The 27,020-nt window shown below is 40.2% G+C and overlaps 1 protein-coding gene across 2 annotated transcripts in view; it reads right to left on the bottom strand.

The window, feature by feature from the left end:
- Positions 1-643: 643 nt before the first annotated feature.
- Positions 644-27,020, bottom strand: part of TSG101 (tumor susceptibility 101) — a 35,785-nt gene continuing 9,408 nt past the window's right edge. The window contains exons 4-10 of one of the 2 annotated variants that reach the window (XM_061610210.1): positions 26,349-26,512; positions 25,727-25,853; positions 20,272-20,338; positions 18,473-18,570; positions 5,831-6,033; positions 4,592-4,831; positions 644-1,104 (exon numbers count right to left, since the gene is read on the bottom strand). In XM_061610210.1, coding sequence (XP_061466194.1) covers positions 1,015-1,104; positions 4,592-4,831; positions 5,831-6,033; positions 18,473-18,570; positions 20,272-20,338; positions 25,727-25,853; positions 26,349-26,512 — 989 coding nt within the window. In that variant the 3' untranslated portion in view covers positions 644-1,014. Of the gene's footprint in view, positions 1,105-4,591; positions 4,832-5,830; positions 6,034-13,367; positions 16,072-18,472; positions 18,571-20,271; positions 20,339-25,726; positions 25,854-26,348; positions 26,513-27,020 lie in introns of those variants that run through there. The other variant, XM_061610209.1, reaches the window with a different exon arrangement.

Raw genomic sequence — 27,020 nt, 5'->3', positions numbered from 1 at the left:
CTCAATGCAGGAATCCAGCTTAAAGCATATCCAACAGGTGGGTTTCCAGCTGCCTCTTGAATGCCTCCAGTGTTGGGAGAGCCCACCACTTCCCTAGGTAATTAGCAAGGTATCTGTGAGCCGTTAGGGAAAAAAGTGAGAAATCCGCCTGCAATTCTAAGCACACTTACCAGGCTGGTATAGCACAGTGGGGAGAAGAGCCTGGCTGGGAGTCCAGAGTCTGTGAGTTCAAATCCCCGCTTGTGTCTCATGGGTGTAAAGGGCCAGCTAAAGATCACCCCCACAGGGAGTGGCTCAGGGGTCACGTGCCCTGCCACCTGTGCAGCCGTGGGCAAGCTGCATAGTCCCAAGGAGCCCAGTTGCCCCCCAGCTGGCAGTTGCGGACAAGGAAGGGGCTGGCTTGTGCAGCTGTGGCAAGCTGAGCAGGCCCGAGCCAGCTGGGGAGGACTAGCCTCAGAGGAAGGCAATGGTAAACCCCCTCTGAATACTGCTTATCATGAACACCCTATTCATAGGGTAGCCATAAGTTGAGATCGACTTAAAGGCAGTCCACCAGGATTAAGTCCCACTGAATAATGTAGGACTTTATAACCATGCATAAGGCTGTAAAACAAGTTTTAGAATAATAGAACCAGCCTGCTACTAACTTCTATGCTTTTATTATAAATTAATCTTGAAAGTACATGTATGAAATTTCTAGCTGCATCCTACATCAGACAAATCTGAGAGCACAGAAGTGGTATTCAATACGTAAATGTCTGTAGCACACAAAAAAGGGTTAACACATTTTATTTAGTCATCAGCCCACTAATGGAAAAGATTTACAGAGAATAGAAAGTGCATTAATAAAAGCTAGTCCTTACCAAAAAAAAAGAAAAAGAAAATATATTATCCATTCAAAATATTTTACAGTTGAATGATGTAATAACTTATTCTGGCCACCTACCGATTAAAAGGAAAAATAAATGAGAATATGACCACTTTGAGTACCCCACTCATTCTGAAGCCACGGAGTCAGTAGAGGTCACTGAGTCCTGCAGTCTTTCTTGCTTTCTGCATAAGAGCCCTCAGCTGGAACTGCTTGCGAGACAAGAGACGCACATGCTGAAAAGAGAGGAAAAGTAAACCACCTGAGCATGATGAGACAGAAGTTACAAACTTTTTATTTGATCAGATTGACATTAATGGGGTATCTTCTTTACTGAAAAAATGATAATTTAGAACTGTGGGTCTGGATTTTGACTTTAAAGAGAACTTGGAAAGTATTACAGTTGAAGAGAAAATACCTACCAAAATGAGTTTTAAGTCAGGGTGGTGGAGAACCTCCTCCAACCTGCAGGCCAATCCTGGCCTGCCAAGAGGCCCAATTTGGCCTGTGAGAGGATTTCCCCCCAAACATACTTGCCTGTCAATCAGCTGATGTCACTTGTGATGTCAGCTGATGAGTGGGAGACCAGGGTTTAATTCCGCATTGGCTGTGGGTGCCTGTTCCCAGCAGTGAACATGTGCCAGCAGCCAATGCAGCAGGATTTAACCAACCAGGGGGCAAGAGCAGGGTTAAATGCCACTTCATTTGGCTGCATGTACCTGTTCCCACTAGGGAACAGGCATGCATAATCAAAGAAAGCCTGTTACATGCAGGCTTCCTTCCCCAGGTGGGGGTGGGGAGGAGAGAAAGAAGCCCATATTTAAATAAGCATTTTTCTGATGAGTCCCATGATCAGTGCTTCCTTGGGAAGCCTGCAAGGAACAGGGATGCTCTTTGGGAAGCACCAATCATACAGCTGGCAAAGCACTTATTCCTCCCCCCCCTTGAGCTGAGCAGGGGTTAAATTCTGCTCAGTTTGGCAGCACACACCTCCCAGGGGGAGCAGAGAAATAAGCACTTTGCCTGTTCACTGCCTTGTAAATGCAGGTTTCTTTCTTTCAGAAGTGTAAGGAGCAGCAGGAAGCTGCAAAGAGCAGTGCTGGGAGGAAGCAGCAGCTTCCACTGAATGGAAAACAGTTTCCCCCTCTTTGAGCAAGATTGCACTCCAAGCTTTAAAGGCTCTGCAAGCACTAAAGGACTTTCAAACAGCATTCCACTACCCCTTGACATCCCCAGCGATCAGGATTACAAAGCACAGCATCACCTGATGTCACTATTGCCTGTTGATGGCCTGTCACATCTCACCATTCCATAGTAAGACTAGGGACCTGACAAAATTGCTAGCTCTGTTCACTGGAAAATCCCCCAGACATTCAGGAATCCATTGCATTCCCTCATCTCCACGGCTGGACCATCTTAGCAGGTCTCCTGCCCATGCAGGGGTAACTGCTGATGTGAGACCATACCTTACCAGGAAAAGATCTGAGCATGACAACAGTGTTATCTCAACACCCTTTCTCCATCTCCAGATCAGCCTGACAGCCTGAGTTGAAGACTTAATCAGCAATATGTCCTGCTCCAGGTGCTGGGCTGATTACAGACAGCCCCTGGGTTGCCACCTAGGCCATTAAGTCCCGAGACGGCCCATTTAAGGCAGTCTGAGTAGCAACAGTCCTGGAGTTCTCCAACACCATGCGCCGAGACCACCTTGGGCAGCAGGGCGGGCTGTACACCAGCAGCATCCCCAGTCTATCTCTTTGGCCCAACCTAAGACGCAGGCCCTCAAAACCCACCCCAGGGTGAAGAGGTCCATTGGGGAGGGAGGTGAAAAATTCCTCCTCTGCACAAAGTCCCCACCCCTGACTCTCTAGCCTTTGCTGATGCTGCACCAAGTACCTAGATGGGCACAGCTGGGTCAAATCTACTCCACCCAGGGCTTGGTAATATATGAAACATTATCAATTGCATATCAGCATTATTGCTTTGGGATTATTTATGAAAAGCAATGAAATAAATATTAAGCCAATCATAAAAACTTCAGACTCTTACTATGTTTCACTAGAAATTGCAGAAAGATATTCTGAGTTATGCACTAATTATAGTGGCAAATATAAAAATGCTCTACGTTAATTTTCCTATCAAACACAGAGTATTTTCAAATCTTTGCTATCAGCCAACACTGCCCAAAATTCATTAGTGTACCGAAGCAGAGATTCAGAATATATTGCTGCAGTTTATTATCAGCAGTGCCTAAATCCATGTTTACTGGCCTGCCTCTGATTATTTATTACCATTTTTAGTCCAGCTCATCAGAATAGAGAAAAAGACATAATATATAACACTTACTAGTAAAATGGTACTAGTAAAAAAATCATACTTTGGACACAGAATGAGAAGACATGATTCATTAGAAAGGACAATAATGCTGGGAAAAACAGAAGGGAGTAGAAAAAGAGGAAGGCCAAACAAGAGATGGATTGATTCCAGAAAGGAAGCCACAGACCTGAATTTACAAGATCTGAGCAGGGCAGTTCATGACAGATGCTCTTGGAGGTCGCTGATTCACAGGGTGACCATAAGTCACAGTCGACTTGGAGGCACATAACAACAACAAGTAAAATGACACTATTTATGAAGGAGTGTGTGTGAAGGGAAGGCCTACACATTGCAAGGACTCCTGCTAAACTTGCTCTGGCAAGCCCAAGTTTTATCCCCTCTCAACTGTATTTTGTTCCTCATAACTCAATGAGAGCAACTGAGAATCAAGCCAGCCTATCAGGGGCTCTACTTCCTGGTCACAATGGAGTGTGAACAAGTGTTGGAAACTTGTTTTAGATAGATATAAGTCTCCAACTGGCTTGGTGCTAAGCAAATGTCAGATCAAATAAGAGGTCTCAACAGTTATTCACAAAATCTAAGGAAAAAGTCTTGTACAAACCATCTTTCTGCCTCTTCTACATGCCAAATTTCACACTGACATGACAAATTGTTTTAATTATACAAGGAATAGAATTTACAAAGAAAGCCAGTGTGCTGGACTAGGATCTGGGAACCCTAGAAGAAGGGTTCAAGTCCTCACACAGCCAGGAAGCTCACCATGAGCAAGTCACTGTCTCAGGCTAACCTACCTCACAGAATTGTTGTGAAGATAAAATGGGAAGGGGAGAACCATGTATGCCGCTGTGAGCATCTTGAAGGAAAGGTGGGACAGAAATGTAATAGTAAGTAAAATAAAATAAATGCTCAAAGCATATATTCTTCCATTCAGCCCCAAAGGATCATTAATATTGCAATTTGCTATTTTCAGACAGCAGCAAGGAGAGAATTCATGACTAATTATCAGGAAACATACTATGGGCTGTGGTAGCAGGACTAGGGTCTAAATACAAGAGTGCAAGTAATAGGGAGAAAGGGGGAGCAAGAACAAATGGGGAGATAAGAAATGAGACAAGACAAGAGGCAGAGCAAGTCACTCCACTGTAACAGGCTTATACTTCCTGGTCCTCAGGTGGGTAAGGCTTTCTACTACAGTTCTGCTGATGACGTGGGAACAGTATCTAATGTTAGTCATACACTGAGTATGACTTTGCTGGATATCACCCAGTGCACTTGAAAACTCTCATCTGCATTCAAAGAGGCATTAGCAATGATCAGTTTCAACAGAAACCAGAAAAAGATGTCAAATATTCAGTAATGTGTATTTGAATATTTAATCAAACCTACCTTTAGAAAGATATCAAGATCTATAACTCCACGTCGCAATGCTTCACCCAGATAAAAGATGGTATCTTCAATGGCATTTTCCTCAGCATACAAGTTCAGGATCTGTTTGTAAAGTGGTGCTGTAGGAACAATAACTTCATCTATGTCATTATTTTCTGACTGACTTTCCATTTTTTCCAAGGCAGAACTCAGCTCTTCATCTTTCTTTTTCAGAAGGTCAATGTTCTTGTCAACTTCAGCCTAAAAATATATATGTTATAAATTTGTTTTAAAATGCCTTGAAACCTATAGAAACAACATTCTAAATGTCATTGTAATGTCTCAAACATCACTAGGTGATGACGGATACCATCGTATGGTCCCTGGAAGAGAGCTCCAGGGGCCATACAGCACAGCAGATCTCCCTCTCTGCTCTCAGATAGGGAGGGTCTCCCTCACAAGCCTCCCCAGTTGATGTGGGAAACCTTCACCTACACTTGCTGCTCTGAGGACAGTAACAGTAAAAAGAGGGTGTGCCAGGAAGTCTTCGGATCCTCTGGATCCAAGGCCCTCCTATTCCCATAACATGCCTCTGGAATGGGGGACACAAGGCCTGGAGCTGGTATACAGAATTTCCCTTCCTTTGGAACTAGATGGAAAATGGGGGTGGGGGTGGGGTGGGGACTGCAAAAGGGGTAAAAAAATCAGGAAGAATGCCACAACATCACCTTTTGTCTTGCCAGTGTAAGGCCAGCAGGACTCTGGATTTGGCAGCTTCTCTGCTTTGGTCAGATTGCTCTATAATACTTTTGAAGTATTTATGTATAAGCACAGCAGTTATCCACTATTTAGATGTTCCCAAAATTTCAGAGCCAACTATTCCTGTGCTCCTGACCATGTAAATAACCCGCGGTGTGGAACTAATAAATGGAGTGACTATATTATGCCTGTATCTCCTCAGTTTAAGTCCACTCTCTTCATCCACAAAGAATGAATCAGTTGTGGTAAGGGTTAGTAGGACTCAGAGGAAAGGGCCAAATCTTCCATCCCTTAGAACTGTCTTCTCTACCATACCCTGGATGCCTATTAGCCAAGAACTACAGGCAGCAGAAGCTGTTACAAGGAAAGGATGAGCTTCAGCCACTTTGAGCAAAGCTGCCAGCATTATTGTTTCAGAAGACATGGAAAGTCATGCACCAAAACATTTATTAGCTTAAAAGAAAAGCTAAATGTATATGACGAGTCTTTTATTTTGCTTACCACTTCTTGGTCTAGGCGAGTTACCATCTCTTCAAGCTTTTGGTGACCCTTTTTCAGGTCTTCTTCTGTGCGTTTCAAGGCATTGAGCTCTGCCTGTGCACGGTCCATTTCTTCTTTCATTCGCCATCTCAATTTATCGCTGACTGCCGAAATAAGTGAAGCTCGAATAGTATCTTCGCTAATTGTGCCATCTCTACTGGGACCTGCAGAATAAAATTTAGTCACAGAATCAGCCCTTCTATCTCTAAGGAGATTTATAGAACATGATAATTTGTTTGCAGATGTTTTTGAACTCACTAAAAACTAGCGATTACACCAGATCAATTTTCAGAAGTTACACTTCCAAGTTGCTTAAGAATCTACTTTATCTTCCTGACTAAATAAGAGCCTGCCCATCTTTTCACAGAGTACAACTGTGAATTTTAAAAGCAACCATGGAGCTTTCATGTGTTTATTAGCTTAACTACCATGATGAAAAACATCAAGCCTTGAACATAGGTTTCCCATCCCAGACACTCAAACATTACAAACATCCAATCATATTTGGATTATTCAGATGTATATGGATACACCCCCAAAATAAAAAAATTATAATGTCAGACTACTAGCCTAGTTATTGTTTGAGGAACACTGAGACTGAGTTGCAACAGAGCTACATGCCGCAAGCAATGAAATATTACTTTATTTTTGATACAAATATTTCTGTTGCTTTTGCATTAATCGTCAGATAAAAAAACTACACAGCAAATTTTTATTACCAGTTCACATAAAACTCCAAATGTTTGCCATGCACAAGATATTTTCCTTATTAAAATCTTTCTTTCCAAACACTCAAATCTACAAATTCACATTGCACATCCCAATCTACAAGTTTTCAACTGTCTCCTCTCAGACGACATTGTCTTAGGAGTTTGCTTACATTAAGGACTTGAACTTTTGTAAACATAAATGCCCTGTCTTAATTGCTACCATTAGTAATCTACAAATATATTTTCAGTAAGCATTCAATAAACTGTGCAAGTTATACACATGACAATATCAAACCTATCAAGAATTAGCAACAGCATTCTAGTATAAAAATTGTATTTTACCTTAACACACCAACTCAAAGAGCCCCACAGGTTTCATATGTAGTTTGAATTTGCCGCCATCCATTCTCTTAATATTACAACTCTTCTTCTTAATTACTTTTTCACAATAATCAGTCCATTCTTTTTTCCTTTTAAGGTGTTCCCAGTGCCACGAACAGCTTCCAGTATACAGAAGTTATGATACAGTCCATCCCAGCAATTTCCTGACCAGCCCATCTCACTAACTCATCTGCGTCCACTTAACAAAAGTCAGCAATCTCCCGAAAATGTCTGTTCATGCTGTCGCTTCTGGATCTGCTCTTGTCTTGCTGCTGCTTCATTCACACTCGTGGGATCTTCATACCAAAATGTCTTTCTGGAACCTCAGTCTCTGATTAGAATTTCCTATTCCAGACTTGGGACTTCACTTTATGAGAAGGATATGCATTTCTTTCTTACTGCTTTCATTTTCTTTCCTTTAGGTTTTAATGACGCACAGTGAATTCAGGTATAAGCTTCTTAACTTCACAATAAAATTTAAGAGTGGATGAGTATATCAATTTCATTTCTTCAAGGCCTTTAAAGTCCAATTACCAATTTCGGAGAACACCAAAGTATTTTCATTCATTATCATTTCCATTTTTCTGTCTGGGGTTCACGTCCAGTAAATGTTCACAGTCCAAAGCTGTTGCCCACTGTGTTGACCATTGTTCCCTGAAAGCTTTCTTTTCTTCTCTTGAACAGGTATAGGCTTAGTATAATATACATATATAACTGAAAATTGGTGTCACATAAAGAAATCCTTCTGCATAACAAACTTCAAGCAATTTAAACCAAAAATTATCTGAACACAAAAACATTAGTACAACTCAGTTCTGCACATTGCTGATTCTAAACATTTACAGGCCATTTGAGGGGGGGTTTCGTAATAAAAGGTTTTATCCAAACAAATCCTCTCTAAATTCTGACAATATTACTTTTCTATTATATTAAAAGTACAATAAACACACACTTTTTAATAAGACATTCATATGGGACGTGGAACTCCAGGTTCCATTCTACCCCCTAAAACATCCTGAAAAATATCTCAGTGTGAATACCTACCAAAGGTACCTCCCACTTTCATTTAAGTACTGCTGTTTTTCATATAACAGTTTAAACTTAAAGTACATGCATATTTCTGAAGAATGAACATGTGTACAGAAATTTACACTGACGCACACTGCTAGATGTCTACATTTTGGAATGCCAACCCAAATAAAGACATCATCTGGTATTAATAAATTTCTATAAGCTCCAAAATAAAATCTAAGAAATAAGCAAATTCCAGAGCCAACTTCTATGGAACTAAGCCCAGATAGTATAGTTTGTCTGTTGTTGGTGTTTTTAAAACAAGCCATTCTTCTCAATAGATATAAAAATACAGTTTGTTCAAAATCAACTGCTTGTGCAACTAGAAAACAATGAATACAATTCAAGCTAAGAGATGGAAGCCAGGATACACAATTCTATTTTTGATATTCTCTTAGCTTTAAAGGCGCATTATGAATGTGTTGTAAATGTCATCAAGTATTGAAAAAAATGGTGCAAAACAATATGCAGTAGACATTCTATAATATAATCTCAGGTGATTTAAGTGAACTGCAAACTCTAGGTAAAGTACAGAATTGTAATAATGTTCAAACTTTAGGTTTTAACTAACCAAAACACAGAAAAGTGAGCAAATATGTTTATGTATTTCAACAGATATAATCCTTTAATCCCTCTCAGCTGATATTGAGAACAAGTTAAAAATTTCCTTGTGATCAATAGTTCAATTTACAGACTAGTTGCATTGTGACAAATGGGCATATGAAAACAAGCATTCTGGCAGATTCAGGGTAGACTTGTAGTGAATTTCAGATGTCAGCATTGCCAAACTGTAAGTGAATGGGCACCTGAAGATGTTTAAAACCCATTTCCACAACATAGTGGTAACCACAAGTTGTACAAGACATGTTTTTGACCGGTAATTTTTACTACTTGAGAGCTATGCAGCACAGAAGCACCTGAAGCTTACTTTTCAACTTTTGCCCCAATCAAGACGTTTTGGGGGTACAACACACACACGCACACGCACACAGCCTCTCTGCTCCCAATAATAAGAGCAAGGGCTGTCTTTAGTTGAATTAAAAGTGCCATGTCAACTCACTGAAGAGCAGGGCCGGCGCCAGGCATGACTGGGCCTGCGGCGCTGTAGCCCAATACCCCCCTAAAAGTTAGTGTGGGGATAATCCTGCTGCGGATCGCAGAGAGAGAGCTTCCAGGCACTCCCCCCAATACAGATAGCGTGGGCTTCAATAAGCCCGCCTGCATGCCCCACCTATATCTCTTGTCATGTGAATGACAGCCATGCATAGAGTGCATGCCTGCGATCAACCAAGATGGCGGCTGGGGTGTCAGCCCCTTAGGGTTGGGTTGCAGGACTCAATGCTGCTACGGATTGCAGAACGGGAGTGCCACTCTCCCACCCTAAGGAGAGGCCCTCGGCCAGGGCCTAACATGGCCACCTTTTGGCCCTGCTGAAGAGGTTCTCTTATGTGTTATCCCCACCCACCCTATATTGCATGTTCATGCATCTTAAGACAGTTTCAAAAAGAAACTTAACATTATTTTGCTAATTCCCTGCTTCAGAAACTGCAGTAAATAGCTGTGGATTTCCTCCAACCTTAGGCTGTCTATGATCCTCCTCATCCCCAAGGGTAAGGTGCCCTATTTCAGGAAACATTGGCCCCAAACAAAAACTAACTAAACATAGGAAAACATCAATTTGTATTACAGAACTTGTACCTAATTCAAAGTTACATTTAGTAACTATCCATATTACAGTGTGTTAATCAGCAAGTAAGACCAAAAAATCCTGCCCAATAAAGTATAAGCAGATAAAACAAAACAAAATAAAAACACATGGCTTAACCAAGTAAGCTTTGCCACGTGCTGAAGAGGAAGGTAAACACTGTCAAAGTAACTATGGGTGATATCAAAGGTTAGTCATATTAGAGTAGACCCATTTAAATCAATGGACTGATTTCAATGGGCTATGGCTAATTTTGGATATCACTCTAAATCATTTGGATATCATCCTATATCAGAAAATGCTCCTGAAAAAGCCAACCAAACAAAATCCTGTTCCAAGTACTAGGCCCACAGTTACATCTCTCTCCCCACCCCCCAGGTTTCTGTTCACAGCAAGCATGTACAATATAAATACATCTTAGAACCAGTCATAAGTTCTTGGTCTAAGCTGCTTATTTATGAAACTTTTGTTGACAGTTTAAAAAATGCCAGAAAAATAAGTCTGCATGTACAATTCCCCGGTTCTAGATGCACAAAGAACAAGGCAGACTACACCATATATTCATACAGTATGTATCACGAAAACATGATTTGAAGAGCTTCTTCAAGAACATGAGCCCTTAACATTTTCTATCACTTCCATAATTAGCCACCCTTAGAGAAGTTTTTCTGGCTCAGAGCCATATATCCCAGGGAATACTCAGACATTTAACCTTTGCTATACAGAGTCTAGTTTCAGAAGTGACCTTCTGGCACTGACCTTACTGCAGACTAGCAGTTGAGTCAGAAATTAATGCAACAGCCAAGGATGAACTTGGCAATTGAAGAAACTGAGTTTAATTAAAAAATGATAAATCTGTATCACCACCAGCACAGGACAATGTGAAACGTAGCATATAAACTTTAATACCTACTGCGTATTTGTAAATTATAACCCAGCAAAGGATTTTAATTATCTGTTTGATTGACTTTCCAGAAGAGGGATGAAGTCAACCAAAATATTAACATTGAAAGGTGGAAGTGTATTATTAACAAGCTAAATTGCTATAGTTGTGTCAGATTTGCCTGAGTAGCCACTCAATGTAAAAGAATATAATATGTGAAAGTTCTTCTACCTGGGGTCCCCATAACAATCTTTGATGACTTCAAAAAAATACTGCGTATCAGGCCTCTGTTTCGTTGAATTTCAGAGTGGATAAGATGTTTTCTTCAGATAAGGTATTACTCCCCTCCCCAAAAACAAAACCAATTAAGCATCTTAAGATTAACACCATCACAAACCCTTAATATGGAGTTTGTGTCCTTGAGCAAAAAAGCACCTGAGAATAAAGATCTAAAGGAAAGAACACTGGCATCAGCCCAGATATTGTATCACTTCACTAAACTGCTCTGGGTTGATTTGTTCCATCTGAAAAGCCCTTGCTCCTTTTTGTTCAACTGAGAGTACAATGGCATAGACCTCCAAAGACATTCTGAACAGATTTCATATGCAGTGTTTTCATTTTATAGGGTTGCTCTGTTAAAACAGCCAGGGAAATATTCCTGTGACTCTTTGCTGCTGATAAACTTAGTAGAACTAAGCCCATTCTTTTAGCAGCCACTTCCGTCAGAAAAGCAGCAATGGAAATCATAGCTCTTCCTTCTCTTTGTTAACTTATCTATATGCTAAATGTGCCTGAAGCAGAGGAAGAGAACTCAAACTCATCTACTACAAGGATATTCATGTTCTGGTGATACAATATATTCCATTTACTCCCAGTTTGGCATTCCCTATTAGATGTTATCCTGAAGCCACAAAATCCCCAGAAACCTAGAATATTCCAGCAAGATTTAAATTCTACTCTTGTTAGAGCTCACCCTAAACAAAGGCTAATATAATCTATGTGACATTATACAGATATATCTATAATTTATTTTCATAATCAGATTAAGTTTTAATCATACATTTTCCAGAACAGATGATAAAAAGGTATGATAATTAAGTTGTGATTTTTCGCAAAAGGCATCCAACCTGGAAGCCTGTTACATCACACCTTTGTTGATACGGCATGTTAACAATCAATTCCATTTTAACGGCAAGACCTAGAAAAGTTTATTTCAAATTAGAGGTTACTAATGACCAATGGGGTTATTTCAGAATAACCTCTTTACACTAGGGCCATAACAATGTATATCCCTGAGGTTCTTCCACTATTTTACTTTCTACTGAACAGGATTAAAAGCATCACACCCAGTCTTCTTCTCACAGATGGAGGCATTTAAGAACACAGGAAGTTACCCTATGCCAGGTCAAGCTATTTGTCCATCTAGCCAGAACTGCTTACTCTGACTGGCAGTGGCCCTCCAGGGTTTCGTGCAAAGGCTTCTCTTATCACTTGCCATCTGATCCTTTTAACTGGCAATGCCAGGAACTGAATCTAGCACCTACTGCATACAAAACATGTACTCTATCACTTAGCTAGCCCCCGCTCTAGTGGCAGCATCCCAAGGTGGGAAATTCTCCATAATGGCATTCCATGACGTGTAAGAAATTCCCAATAAAAGGCAGTGTCACTTCTTCCCCAGTGGAAGTGCTTTTCACTTATGCACTAGGTGTTTTGGATCCTGGCCCACATTAACATGAGTGGTGAACTCTGAACACTTGAATTTCAATCTCTCTAGAGGGTAGAGGGAAATTCTAGAGGAATGAACCCTCAATATCCAGCTCTCAGTACTTTGAGGGGATTCTGTTCTAATTATATAAGTGTTATTTACCCCCAAAGTGTTAACCAAAAGTCTGCAAAGATCCTGGGGAAGATGTTACTAGGCACATTGCTGTATATGAGTGTCCCCAGGGAACTGAAGTATTCCAGCAAGAATGAAGGGTTTCGGAAAGCCACCTTGTTAATTCAAAAGTATGAGCTAGGGAGAAGCTATATAAAATATACCGAAGTAATTTTACATTGAATATCGCTGTTGCTTATTCATAAATACACCTGAAATACCAACCATAGGTAAAGGTATGTAATATTCAACAGTAGTGATTACTACTTATCTACAGCAGTGAGTACTACTGCCTACTTATAATAGCGACAACAAAATGAATTGCCAGGATCCAAGAAAAGCAAGCAAAACCGTTCTACCACAGGGTTTCCCCTCCCTTTTTTCCTCACTGCAGCCCCCTACATTCCCCAAAAAGCCACTCCTGAGAATAGGGAGAATCTCCAGAACACTGTGGGAAGGAGAGCGAGGAACTGCAATCTTGGGAGGGGGAGACTGGTGAGCTGCCTTGTGCAAGTGGACGGTATTTTCACTCATGTGAGAGAAGGTATGGATCCAAGTCTTTCTGTTCTCTCATGCAGACAGTGGCTACTAACTACTGTTATCAAAAGCTATGGCCTGTTTTGCGTTAATAAAATTATGTGCAGCTTACTTAAAGACACTAGTTTTATACAGCCTAAATATAGTTGGGGAAAGTGTAATCCTTTCTGGTATGTTTGACTGTGGACTGAGTACAATTTCAACAAGCACAGCTAGCAATCTGAAGAACAACTTATCTCAGAAAGTCTTTACAAGAAAAATCATTCACGTTATTCAGGACTAAGTGCTCACTAAGATAACACATAAGGACTAAGAAATAAATACTAGTATTTTATTTTTAAACCACAAATCTCCAAGTTATACAAATTAAATGAATCAAACAACACTGTCCAACATCAAAAAGATAGAAAATATTAGTGGGCCCATATTGGAACTTAGAAGCCCTACTACAAGCAAGTATTCAAAATAAAGTCTGTTGTCAGTTGTATGTACCAGGAAGTGCTGCTACATCCTCAAGGGAAAGAGCTGGACCATGCCATAAACATGTAGAATTCAGCCCTAGTTCCTTCCAAAGGCTATGCAGTTCTCCCCCAAACTTGTAGGAAATTTTCAAAGAGGTATTTAAAGAGAAATCACGTAAAAATATAAATGTTCAAAGTATTCATCTTAAGTTGCAGTAAAGTTCATTTCTCGGAGAATTCCTGTTGCCCTACATTCCAGAATCAAGTTCTGAAGTCCGCCTCCAAGATGTGTAGTATATCTGGAAGTTTAGTAATTTAAAGCCACAACTCTGAAGAATCCAAAATAATTCTGGATAGTGACTTGACTTCAGAGAAGAGGGGGAGATGACATAAGCCACTGAAGCTTTCTCTTGCTTATAAAAGGAACTTAAAAGGCACACAACTACATATAAGTAATTTACTTGAAATATTGGATATGGTCTCATGTGGTTTATTTTACAATCAACTCCCCTTAAGAATAATCAAGTTGTTAATTACATGACAAGGTTTTTTTTAATCATGGGCTAACACTTTCCTGTAATTTGTTTCCTAATAAGTACTAAAAATGATTTTGAAAAATGGTAGTTCTATCAGATTATACTTAAAAAGCAAATTCTGATGCAGACCTTCTGCCTTTTGCTAAAAAGGTGACATAGTCATGCCAAAGCAAAAAGTGGCATTACTGTGTTATAGAGACACTGTCAAACAGTTCAACAGTTTCAAGGCAAGCAGAATATGAAACTTCATATAGTTTTAACAGATTGCACAATGGAAAGATTCCATTCATCTTTAGCAAGGACTTTATTCTGGGGAAAAACAACCCCCACATCTTGCTATCCCTGCAACCACTTATCAAATTGTCACAATTACTCTACAAACAGGATCTTTGGAAACCCTCAAGATGTGTTAATTAAGGGGCTAGAACCATAGTGTTTATATGACCTGCCATTTAAAATGACAAAATCCTTTACAAGTGCCATAATAGCTCTGGGGCTACGGCACTTAAGTCTATCTCAAAACCCAGCATGCTGTTCCAGGCACAAGAGCTTCAAGGCCAAGAGTTCCCTCACCTAGAACGATTTTGCCATGCATTTCTGTAGTGGAAGCAATTCCACAAGAACTTGTGAGCATGGATCTCTTCTCTCCATCAAAATGAATGGGACAGTCCATCTACAAAAAGTTCTGCGGACGCTTTGGTGTGCCTGCACAATTTCTCACTGAAACCGTCTTGACTAACACTTAAAACTTTTAGTGCTAACACAATCCGATTAAGGTAAAACATCAGGACAGCTCTCTATATAAACACATTCAATGTAATGTATTATAGTAACAAATCTTACATGGCAGTTTGGATGTAACATTCCTGATTTAATAAACTATGGTTTATTAAGTCAAGAATGAGCACCAGGCGTGCCCACTCATCCCTCTCCTTGTATGCTTGTTTTGACACTTCGAACCTGGGCTCTTTACCTGCTCTACTTAGCAAGGCTCAGTTCTTCCAAGATGACATATTTTTGAAATTCTGTAATACTAAATGCCAACACTGATGATCCTTGATCTACCCATGTAAAATAGCTTTATAAACAGTTACTCATACTTTAGGTAGATATCCCCATGTATGCACTGCATTTTTAAGATGCAGAAATCAATCAGGGAATTAAACTGTTTGGCTGTGTCTCTGAGCAAACTGTAGAAGTGGACTGAATGCAATAAAAAAATTAAACAGAACTTGAAAAACAGTTAAATATATGGGCAAACATCTCACTGCAGTGCTTGCAGGACAGTGCCACAGGCAACTGCATTACTAAACTGATACCCACCACCGTACTAACAGGGCAATTCTACTGCCTGTAAGCTCACTTTCCCACACTGTTCACAACCTTCTAATAATCTTTTTCTGCAGAGACCTTCCATATGTGTTTAAATTGAAATCTATTATTCTTCCTCCAAAGTAACAGTCAGATCAAAGTTTCCAAAATGCTCAGGAGATCCAGGTTGAAGACATCTGTGCCACTTTCAGACAAGAGAACACCATCTAGATGGAATAATCCTGGAGACTCTGAGACAAGTGAATCGTGTTTGATTACATTCCCTCCAATATGCTCCGTAAAACAGCCGATTTCCTGATTGACTCTTCTCCTGCTTTTCTCGATTTTATGGGGCAACCCTTGGTTCCATACTTTACGGGGTACAATATTAGACCAGACAAGAATGACATTCTTGAATAGTTGCTTAAGATGTCCTAAATCTTTCTTCATTCGTTTTATGATATCCAAATCTCTGGCTGTCCCCAGATCATTTCCTCCTAGATGGATCACCAGCACATCAGGATCTGTTAGACGCCGCCGTGTATGCAAAAGGGTGGGTATTAATTGATCCCATGTCATGCCACTCTTTCCTAGCCAATGTAACTTGGCATCCTCCGGTCGAATGCCCAACTGAGGGCCAAAGCTTCTTTCAAGTGCTCTTTTTTCTGCCCAGAATACATAAGAATGACCACAAATCCATACCTGTTTCTGCTTTCTTCTGCCATCTGCTATTAAGAGAACAAACATACATTAATGCTTCATAAACTTTGTGACCTAAGCACTTCCTGAAAACTTTATCCATTGTAGTCTATGCTGAATTATTCCATGTAAAAACAAATCAAAACATAAGACAGATGCCTCTACCCTAAAATACATGGCTTAATAATCCATAAAGCCAACTCTTGATCTGAATACTGCTATGTGACATTTACAAGTAAAAATGCCTGCATTTGAGTTATAAGATCAACAGAAAGGAATTCATGCTCATGTCCCTTTTTGACTGATCTTACAAGAGCATCTGAAATAAAGTTGCCAGGTGAAGCTGCTGACATACATTTAAATCTTGACAGGGCATGTTAAGTTTGGTAGATTTGCTCTACTGAGAATGATAGATTTATAATCTGTTTCACAAATTATCACAATCTCCCAGATTTTTCCAAATAATTATAAAAGGTCAAGAGCAAAAGTCCATGTCTCTCAAGTGGCCTAAACAGCATAGAAATTTGGGACTATTAAAATCACTGCAAGAAGAATAATGCTTCTCTATTAAATTCATTGTAGAAATTTATGTAACAATTTCCCTTCTTTTCCTGACAGGTTGTTATTTTTGTTGCCAAATTACACCGCAATTTTTTTTAAAAAAAATTCCAAACAAAATGCTAGAAAGCCTACAACAAGGATAGATTGTCTATTGCTACCTTGGAAGAATAGCAATCTGAGCCCTTCCAAACAATGCAGACCTTCAGCATTAAACTACAGAAAACCAAGAATGTTACCTGTTTCCTGCAACTGTCAACTTAGGACCAGGTTACAGAATGCCCTTCCTCATATATTCCGCCCAGCAGCTGCGCTCCTCAGATGGGCACTGTTGAGAATACTACATGCCCCAGAGGTGCACTTAGTTTGTAACAGAAAACAGGCTTTCAGAGTTGCAGCTTCAGCCCTCTGAAATCACTACCAGCTGAAATCAGACAGGCGCCTAGCACCTTGATGCAGCTATTGAATACAATTTGGTTCAAGAAGTCTTTCTCTGAAGTGTGACCTAGTCAATTTATGGAACATTAACTGCGTAATTGGAGAAATGGCTTTATTTGTTTTTAGAGTTTGTATCTTTTGCATTTCATCTCATTTAACTTCTTGTATACTGTTTAATAGTTTTTGGCTGTGAAGTGGTTTATTTACCTGTAAATTAATAATAATAAATAGCTCAATAAAAGGGAAGAGAATTTTTGCAGTTCAAATATACACTATGTGGCACTGGAAAAAAAGATGACAGCTGGGAGGGTGGAGGTGAGGACTTGCACTGGTTTCCTTTCTGTGCTAGATAATACTATGCTTTCGAAGCAATACTCTTTTCTGGGTTTTCAAGCTTTTGCTTATTAACCATCTTTACTAGTGGCAAACATGGCTACTATAAGAATTACAACATACAAAGCCCAAGCTATGACCAACTTTTTCAAATTCTGAGGACTTCTTTCCTGAGCAAGACTGATTGTTCCAGGCTAAGTACTGTACACTTTTAACACAGATGAGCAGCCATTTCAGCACCCAAGAATGTGAAAGGTGGCTGCTGATTGGCATCTTTAGCTTATATGTAAACAAACTTCACATGATGAATCGCTGCCGATGGTAGCTGAGCTACTTCTGCAATGGCACTTCTACACTTGCATCACACATGCCAAAATATTGAAGAAATGGCAGTTTGGGAGTATACTGGAACGCATGATGGGAGTTGAGGGTAGCTTGCTTCAGGTCCAGTTATGCACGGAACTTAACTGCATTTTCAGAGATACTGACTTTACAGCAATGAAGATTTCTTCAATTCGTTTCATCTGTAGGTTCTGTTCTCCATCCTTAGCCGACATGGCAAAAGGCTTGCAAACAGGCTGTAGCATTTTCACCTGGATTGCAGATACTCCACATTGGCTATGCCTCTTCACTCTGATGCCCAAATAGTGATTCTCTTCAAGTTCCTGGTCTGTTCAGTAGGGTGATCAAATCAAATGCTCTCTTCCAATCAAAAAGGTCATAACTACAAGATCAGCCCCCCAAATAATGAGATTAGAGAACATAATAAATATGTATGCTTTTTTTATTTGCCTTCTGGCTTCAATTCACTTTGGACCTGCTAGCAGAATATTTTCAAACACATATGAACTTCATTACATAGAGCAATCCAATAAAACAAAGTCTCTTGAACAGTGAAAAAAGAAATATGGTTGATGATTGTTCTGTAAATCAAACAATGGAGAAAACAAACATCTGCAACATCTATAATGGCTAAAGTGTAATGCAACTAATGTTTTTACTGTGACCATCTAATGCCCAAATGTTTTTGTTTTGTTTGTTATAGATTTATAATTAGTAATCTCTTTACCGCTGAAACAAAGATCTTTCAAAGCTACTCACCCACAGTAGTGACAGGAGGCTGAGAAGGGTAGTGCTGTGCGCTAGTTGTTGGTGGATAAGATCCGCTAGGGGGAGGGTAAGGATAGCTTGTGTAACCGCTTGAAAGAAAAAGGACACACCAGTGTTATGTATTCCTTAAGTAATATATCCAGCTGTAAGCAATTTATTACACTTAAAGCATTTTAAATACACAAGTAGAATTTAAAAAACAAAAGCCACTGATGCAGATGCAATAGTCAGAGTAAAATTCAAGACTATGAGAAATTTGTTGCCGTTCATAAATTTCAGCGGTACCAGTGTTTTAAAGATACCCGGTTCTCATTCATGCTCAAGAATGCATCATGTTATTCACATATTTACAAATTTTAAATTCCATAATCAAAGAGTTTCTGCACACTTGTGGATTAAAACTTAAGATAGAAGAGGCACTGAATGCAATTACTGTACTCATATTTCATTGTATATTAGCAGTTCAGGTTTGCACTTTGCCACATTACTTCCCTATACAAAGATATTCTAAGTTGCCTCTCTGATTTCAGTTACAGCAGGGAGAAGAGGCAGCGTGTGCCAGAGTGTGCACACATTTTATAGTTTCTGCAGGATATGTTATCTTCCCCATATGTTTGTGCCTTCTCTATTTCCACTCAGCCCTGCCAATCAAGTTTCAGTTTACTTAATTGTCCCTCACACTTCCAATTCTCCTGCCATGTTACCTCCCATCCTTTTCTCTGCATCAATTGCCCACACAGTCTAGAATGCATACAGGGATGGCAGACATGAACAACTAAATCCTCAATAGTAGGAAAACATAGATAAGCATACTACAGGACATGGAAAAGGAAAATACAATATAGTATATGCATGTGAATTTCTGCACTCAGGTCTATGTCCATTGTGAACAATCTTACTGTTTATTTCATTGTCCAACTACTTGTCATTAGCTTCTATCTGCAGCGGATGGCTGCCTTCTTAGATCCCCCTCTATACAATGCCCAACCTTGACCATTGCATTTGGGGGATTTAAGATGACAGCTTCCCACCATGGATTGGAACCAAGTGGTGGCTTGGTTCCCATATGAAAGTGGCACATCCTGGGTAAGCACATCCAGGAGGGGTAGTGATTGGTGGTGGCAACAACATTGGACAGAGATCCCAATGGTGATGACAGCAAGACTGGTATTAAGACAGGGCTCTGCCAGGAGTCATGGGCCAAAGCAGTTGCCTCAGTATGCTGGGTTCTGAAGCTGAGCCTGCTTTGCACACTGACCCCAGCACCACCATCACTGCCCCTGCTGTCTCCAGCCTCAGACCTCTATGCATTGGATGGAAGGTCTGAAGAGGAAATCTGCACATGTTCAGCTGAAGGTACCTAGGCTCCTTCATATAATACGGAGTCCTGTTAGTGCAGCAAATAAAATTTAGAATGCGGGGAGCAAGCCAAAAGTCAGAAATTTTGTAAAAAAAAAAAAGGTGGGATTCACATGAGTCATTTTAGAAGTACAGGTTTACACTGACACCGTCGAGTTTTAAATTTTGTTCGCTACACACTTAATCATTGCTTGACAGAAACTGCTAGTCCTTAAATGCAACCAGGGGTTTTAGTGTCTGTATTTAAATAAAAACACATATAAGACCCTGTCTCAATGCCCAGACACAACTGAATTTGTGATGACTGGAATACAGATCTAATGCTTTTAAAGCTCAATGGTCTCAATCTCAGAAATGGGCACGACACAACATAGGCCAATTATCGCCAGTGTTTCCTACTGGATAAGTAGATTTAACAAGCCATAGTTTACCTTGGGTTAGGTGGTGGTCCAGGAGGGAAAGGTGACATTCCACTTGGCATTCCTGGCATATAGGAAGCTGAGCACAACAATTTTGAACATTTTAACAATTCAGGATAGTGTTATTAAATTATATCAGAATATCTTTACAAATCAGTAGCAGAAAAATTATTGAGCTGTATCGAGTTATGTTCTACTCAAAGTAGATCCATTAAATTAATGGAAATTACTAACTTAGGTCTATTAATTTCACTGAGTCTATTCCAAGTATTCAGACTTCCTGTGAGCAATCCTGCTGGAGAGAGAGGAGGAAAATATTACCTATTCCTTCCTGCTAGTCCAGCCCCATGGAAGCTGCATCAGAGGATTGGGAGATCCTCTGGAAGAGCACAGAAGTTGGAAGAACAGGCAAAAATCAGCTCCCCTGTTTTCTCCAGCAGGTGCCTCTGCTGGATCTCAGTCCTTGTTATGAACAGAAGAAGCTGTTTCACTTATGGAACTCCAAGTCTGGATACAGCCCATTTGTGATTTCTACAGTCTTAAGAACTCAATAGCCCATTTATAAGAAAATGCAACAGCATCAACAACAACGATGTCTTCTTGATGCCCTCCCTGCCTGCAGGACCAGAAGTTCAGGAAACAAATCCTGTTCCCAGGGTTTCCAGTTTATTATTTATTTATTGCACTTGTATACCGCCCCATAGCCGAAGCTCTCTGGGCGGTTTACAGCAACCAAAAACATTAAAACAAATATACAATTTAAAACACATATTTTAAAAACAATTTAAAACAAAATTTAAAACAATATAAAAACAATTTAAAACACATGCTGAAATGCCTGGGAGAAAGTTGTGCCTCCATTTTTATTATGCATTTTAGTCGCTTTACTGTTACTGCACAAGCCAAGTCAGAGCACTCGTTTAGCCCCTTTTTCCTTCTGTACACAGCCACAGAAGCTGATCTTATTGTTTAAATTAGATATTTGAGAATATTATAAATATTCAGTTTCAAAAAGGTAGGGAGGGAGCCCTGATGAACAAGCTATGATTCAAATGAAGCAATTCATCTAATAATAAAGATTTAAAAGTTCAGACGAGGTTCTATAGGGCTGGATCCAGAGCTGAGAGGTCCATCCGCACAGTGGGCTTCCCCCCTCCCACTGTAGCACACTGCATCCCTCCAAAAAGCCTCTTGATGTTTGGGGGACTCTCTGGAGTGTGTGAGATGGGGCATGAGGAGGTAGAAATCAATGAAAGTTAGACGGAGGGGTCTTGCATTAATTAGGTCTAAGTAACACATCCCACACTCCATCTTAAGACTATTAAGACTGCAATTTGGGGCTTTTCCCATTATGCTTAGATTTCTCTCTTACTGCACCAATTCTTGCTTTGTTTAACATCCAGCAAAAAGAGCAGCTCTGGAGAACCCAATACTTTCTCACTACTAAATGACTTTTCCTTAGATTCTAATGAAGGTATTTCCAATTGTGGCTTTGGGGTTTTTTCTAACAACCAACAAAGCTAATTATGATTTCTAAAGTGAAGATCTTAAAGCATCAATATCACTTTCAACCAGGTAATATCTTGCTTTGTTATCAGGTCAAACTAGCGACTATATTTGGCTGACACCTACTGGTAGAGATAATATTCTCACTATTCAGTCTGGTGATAAAAAGTATACCGGGAAAGGCTTTTGCAAGGTTACAATGGCAGACAAGAAAGCAAATGTAAATCGTCCTCAGGTTTTCTGCATTAGTACATCTAACCATGGCAGACTGGTGCTCTATAAAACACATTTTTTTTACAATAATCCATGTTATCAAACTAGTGTAAGTGTACAATTAATATAAATGTCTTACACATCCAGTGATCCTTGCAAAAAAATTAACACCTCTCAGAACGGCATTTCCCCAGAAATTCTTGCAAAAATATTAGCAGCTATCAGAACAACTTTTTCTCCAATAGCACAGTAAATTCTCAGGGGGCGGATGTCCTTGATTATTTTAACACCCATAGACCTTACACTGGATCAGCTAGCCAACAGCAATTCTGGTTTCCTTCACAATGCCAGCCTTAAAAATATGATGGCCACCCTGCTGGAATTTTAGTTTCTGGCGCAAAGATAAATTCTTTCTTTGCTTTCTCGGATATTGTCAATATTCCATTATTAAAAGGAGCCTGTTCTTTGACAAATGACCATGCTAATAATTAACTATTCCAGGGGCACCTCAAGTACAGGTGCAAGGGTGCACATTTTGTGATGGATATCTGGTGAACTTTGACTGCCACAGAAGTTTTGATGACACCCAACTTTATCTCTCCTTTCCATCTCCAACCAAGGAAGCTGTCCCAAGTTTTCGAGAATTGACTGGAGTTGGTAATGGAATGAGGGAAAACAAACAGGAATTTAATCTGGTCATGGCAGATGTGCTCCTGGTCACTTGAAAGGCAGATCAGGGATTGGGAGTTCAACTTGTCTTGGATGGGGTTGCACTCTCCCTGAAGTGCATTTTTACATAGTTAAGACAAGTGTGCCAACTGCCCTCATTCCTTGAAATGCTGGATCTGGCCATGGTGACACACCTTAGTTACATCTCATCTATTGTAATGTGTTCTATGTGGGGCTGCCTTTGAAGAGTGTTGAAAAACTTCAAGTAATTCTGAATGCTGCAGACAGACTATTGGCTGGGGGCTGGTGATAGGAAACATGTGAATCTCCTCACCACACACACACACACAACCAGTCTATTTCTGGGCACATTTTTAAATGCTAGCAAAGACTACAAAGCCCTACAAGCCTTGAGACCAGATTATCTTTAAAAACATATTCTTCCATATGAGCTTGGCCTGGGTGGGAGAGGCCCTTCTGTCTGTCCTGCCAACTTCTGAAGTGTGTTTGGTAGGAACTTAAGGGAAGACCTTCTTGGTAACTGCTTCCAGCCTCTGGAAGTTCTTGCCATGACAAGCCCCATCTCTAAGGACTTTCTGCCAGCAGGCAAATACATTTTTATTTAGACAAGCCTTTGTTCCAGTAGCAGTAGTAGTAGCAGCAGCAGCAGTAGTAGCCAGTACCGCCCCAAGGCATCGGGGCAGTTGCTCCCGGCCCCGTGCTTTGGGGAGGGCCCGCGCTTGGCGATCTGTTTATGTTTAAGATGTGCGAGCGGGCAAGCAGGCAGGCAAGCGTGGGAAGCCTGTTTTCGTGAGGTGGTTGGGGAGCCAAAGTGGCTGTAATAGGGAGCTCGTAAGGGGAGTGAGCTCCAACCACTGAAAACTACAAGCAGCCGCCTGGAGCTTAAGGCTGTAAGAGGAGCTGTGTGTAAAGAGAAGCCACAGCAGCTCCCAGCTGTCAAAATACAAGCCGCTGCCGCAGCCTGAGAAATGAAACTGGCCGCTGGGAGAGGCGTTAAGGCTGCAAGGGGAAGCTGCAGCCGCAAGCTCCCAGCTAAAAAATGTCTGCAAGAGACGGCTGAGCCCACCGGGGGAACGGCAGCCGCCGCAGCCCCAAACAAAGGGACTAAGGAGGGGGAAGGAAAAAACAAACAAGAACCCCCCCCCAACAAACACCCCAGTCAAACTAAAACGGTGAGGGAGGGAGGGAAGCTTTATTTTATTTTTTGGAATATTGGGTCGGTTTTAATATCATTTTGGAATCCTAATGAAGGGTGCATTTTGAAGGAAAACATTAATTATGCAATCTAATTCAACAGATGAGGTTTTTCCCAACTTGGTAATGGGGAAAGACTTCCCTGTTGAAGTTTTGCCTGCTACAGTGTTAAAGGTGTAGGAGCCTTCCCAAGGGGGAAAAAAGTGACTACCATAATACCTTTTAGAAACTGCTGTAGCCTGTAGGAAGTGTATTTTCCTCTCTTGAAGCATGAATATATGAGAGATGTGTATATGCACCAATGTATATCAGTATTCTGAGAATTATCATTATTATTTTTGTGTTTTTATATAGTGTGCATATATAGTTTTTTATATAGTGTAGTGTGTATAACAACAAAGTTAAAATGTGTTTCAGGTTTCTTTTTTAATAACTGGCGGTCTGTGCACAGTCTGATTCTATGCATGTTTGCCTTGGGTACATAGGAAGTTGCCTTACATTGTGCCAGATCCTTGGTCCATCTTTGTGTACATTGGTAGTCTTCCAATGTTTTTCTGGCCTGGGGCCCATGTACAAACCAAATATGCATTTGAGGACCTTTTTCTTATTATTTCCCCATATATTGGTATGGTGGTAGTGCTGCAACTGTGACCCACCTTGGATCAGACAGTGACCTGGGTGGATCCTGGCCCACCATTTGAAGGCCAATGACCTATACTGTTTGGCAGCAGCTGTCTAGGATTTCAGATAGGCGCACCTGTCCTAGCCCCCCCATAGAGATGCCCGGGAAAGAATGTGGCCTCCCCCCAACTATGCATTTGCCCCAGGCCCCGCACATGCTAAGGGCGGGCCTGGTAGTAGCAGTTATTGTGGTTATTATTATCATTACTACTTTTACTATTACTAATACTAATAATAATTAGATTTACATCCCATACTTTCCTCCCAAGGAACCCAGGAATTGAAAATAAGTTGGGTTGGTATTATGTTGCAACTGGTTGCTTTGATTGCTTTTATTTCTGTTTTACTTTCTTTGGGTTTGTGTTTCTTACTTTTTATTTTGTTGCTGCTTTATTAGGTGGAATCCAACAGAAAATCCCCTTCTAGGGACCTTCCGGAGCAGATTTTGGACATGGGGGTGAGGGGCTGCATGGGGGAGGAGAGGAAAAGGAAGTCCCATTGTGCGATCGGTGTTGGATTCAATTCTTTTGTTTTTGGCGTTTGCAGTATTGTTAGCCACCTTGAGCACCATTTGATAGAAAGGTGGGATACAAATTTAACAAATATATAAAATAAATGGGACTAAGAGCAACAGAACATAAAAGTGTCATTAAAGATGCCAAAAACCTGGATAGGTTTTAATTTGATTTGCAATTAAAGGAAAACTAGAACACAAAGGATGCTGATACACCTATCTTACAAGTATATAATAAATTAGATTACAAAAATAATGGCGTACAATGAGAAAGCTACTGATATTGGCAAAGGAATAGCATAAATAAAGTTTCAAAAAAGGTTGATAAAGGGGCAAATTAATTTTAGTAATGTTGTCAGCAATAAGCACTGAAAAACTGAACATTTCACAGAGATTTATCTATAAGCAAACAAATATTAGGAAGCATGCTCAAAGTACCTAGCCTAACTCTCAGCATGTCTGTAAACTAAACATTAAGCTGCTAGTGGCTGGGACAGATTATACAGAATGAGTACTGGTTATATATATTGTGCTCTGGGTTGGGCAATTCCTTTAGAAATCAGCACCGGATCATTACTACAGTAACTAGATCCTTTCAGCAAAATGCAGTGACATTCATCTGCTTGTTTTCATTGCGATTTATGAGTATAAGCAGTATAAGTTGCTTACTGTTTGGTGGTCCTGTTGCCTGGTAAGATGGGTAGGCTGCTGAAATGGTAGGTCGAGAAAAGACCGGAGGCTCTTCTCCAAACACCACAATCATAACTTGAATCAATCCGATCAAATCCGACTGTGGCTAAGGGGAAAGCAGACAAAAGACAGTTGTTTTTTCTCTCCCTAAAAGATAGCTTAGTTGCTCATTAGCAATGACAACACATCCATCGCCTCATCAGTTACAGAAGGCCAGCTGGTTACTGGATTTATAGGTTTCAGTCTACTTTATTCCAATTCAGTTGCAATAACTTAACTGTCAAAAATAAAAGGGTAACATATCTGGGAATGTGCTGATGAGAATGTGAGTTCTGGTCAATACAGATGGCAATAACTTAGACATTTTATGACAGACTCATTTCAGTTGTATGCCTTATGAAAAAAAATCAAATATGACAAAAGCATTAATACAATTAGCACTATGTGCTAATATTTTACTCAAAAAGGACTCCAGATTTCCAAGATCATGTCTTTCTGCTATAATGAATGGCCAAGGGAGAATGCAAAATACTAAACAAACCTGCTACTTAATGGTAAAATAATTTAGGACTAATGCTTAGAATTTTAAAATTGTACTTACATGTTTCCATTCATGTAGATATGGAAGATATATCTTGCCATTTGCATCCACATGTTTTCCAGTTTTAATTGTCATTGAACTAGTTGGCTTAACAAAACAGATTGGAGGATTGAATGGATATGTATCCAATAGCCACAGACATATTGGGATATTGTATGTGTTACCTGAAGAAGTTGTTAAAAAAAAAAGGATGAACACATTGTTTTCTCCTTTTGACAATGTATTATAATGCTCAGATATACAACAGATGCTGTTATAATGGGTGGAATCCAACTGGGGCCCTTGCAGTGATGGAAGGGCTTCTGACCCAGTGGACACCTCCACTAATTCCCCCTGCAGCCCTCCATACCACTGTTCTGGAGGGTTCCTCAACTCCCTGGAACTGGTTTTTGGAGGCCACTGGGAGTTGCAGAGGGAGCCCATTATCAATAAGAATAACCTCCTCTCTACTTCCATTAGTGGAGGCATCCACTGGATCAAAAGCCCCTCTGTGAATGCAAGTGCACCAATTGGATTCCATCCAATATTCTGGCATGCATTAGAATTGCCTTAAGTCACTAGAGCAAAGTATATCCATGGCAGCTTACTGCATCTAACAACGGAAGCTCACAAGTAGGATTTGGCAATTTATTCCAAGTATCCACTACTCTTGAGATATACTGCCTCTGGACA

Source organism: Rhineura floridana, chromosome 2 (assembly GCF_030035675.1).
Source record: "Rhineura floridana isolate rRhiFlo1 chromosome 2, rRhiFlo1.hap2, whole genome shotgun sequence".
Taxonomy (NCBI): Eukaryota; Metazoa; Chordata; class Lepidosauria; order Squamata; family Rhineuridae; genus Rhineura; species Rhineura floridana.
This window is presented reverse-complemented; position numbering and strand designations above follow the sequence as displayed.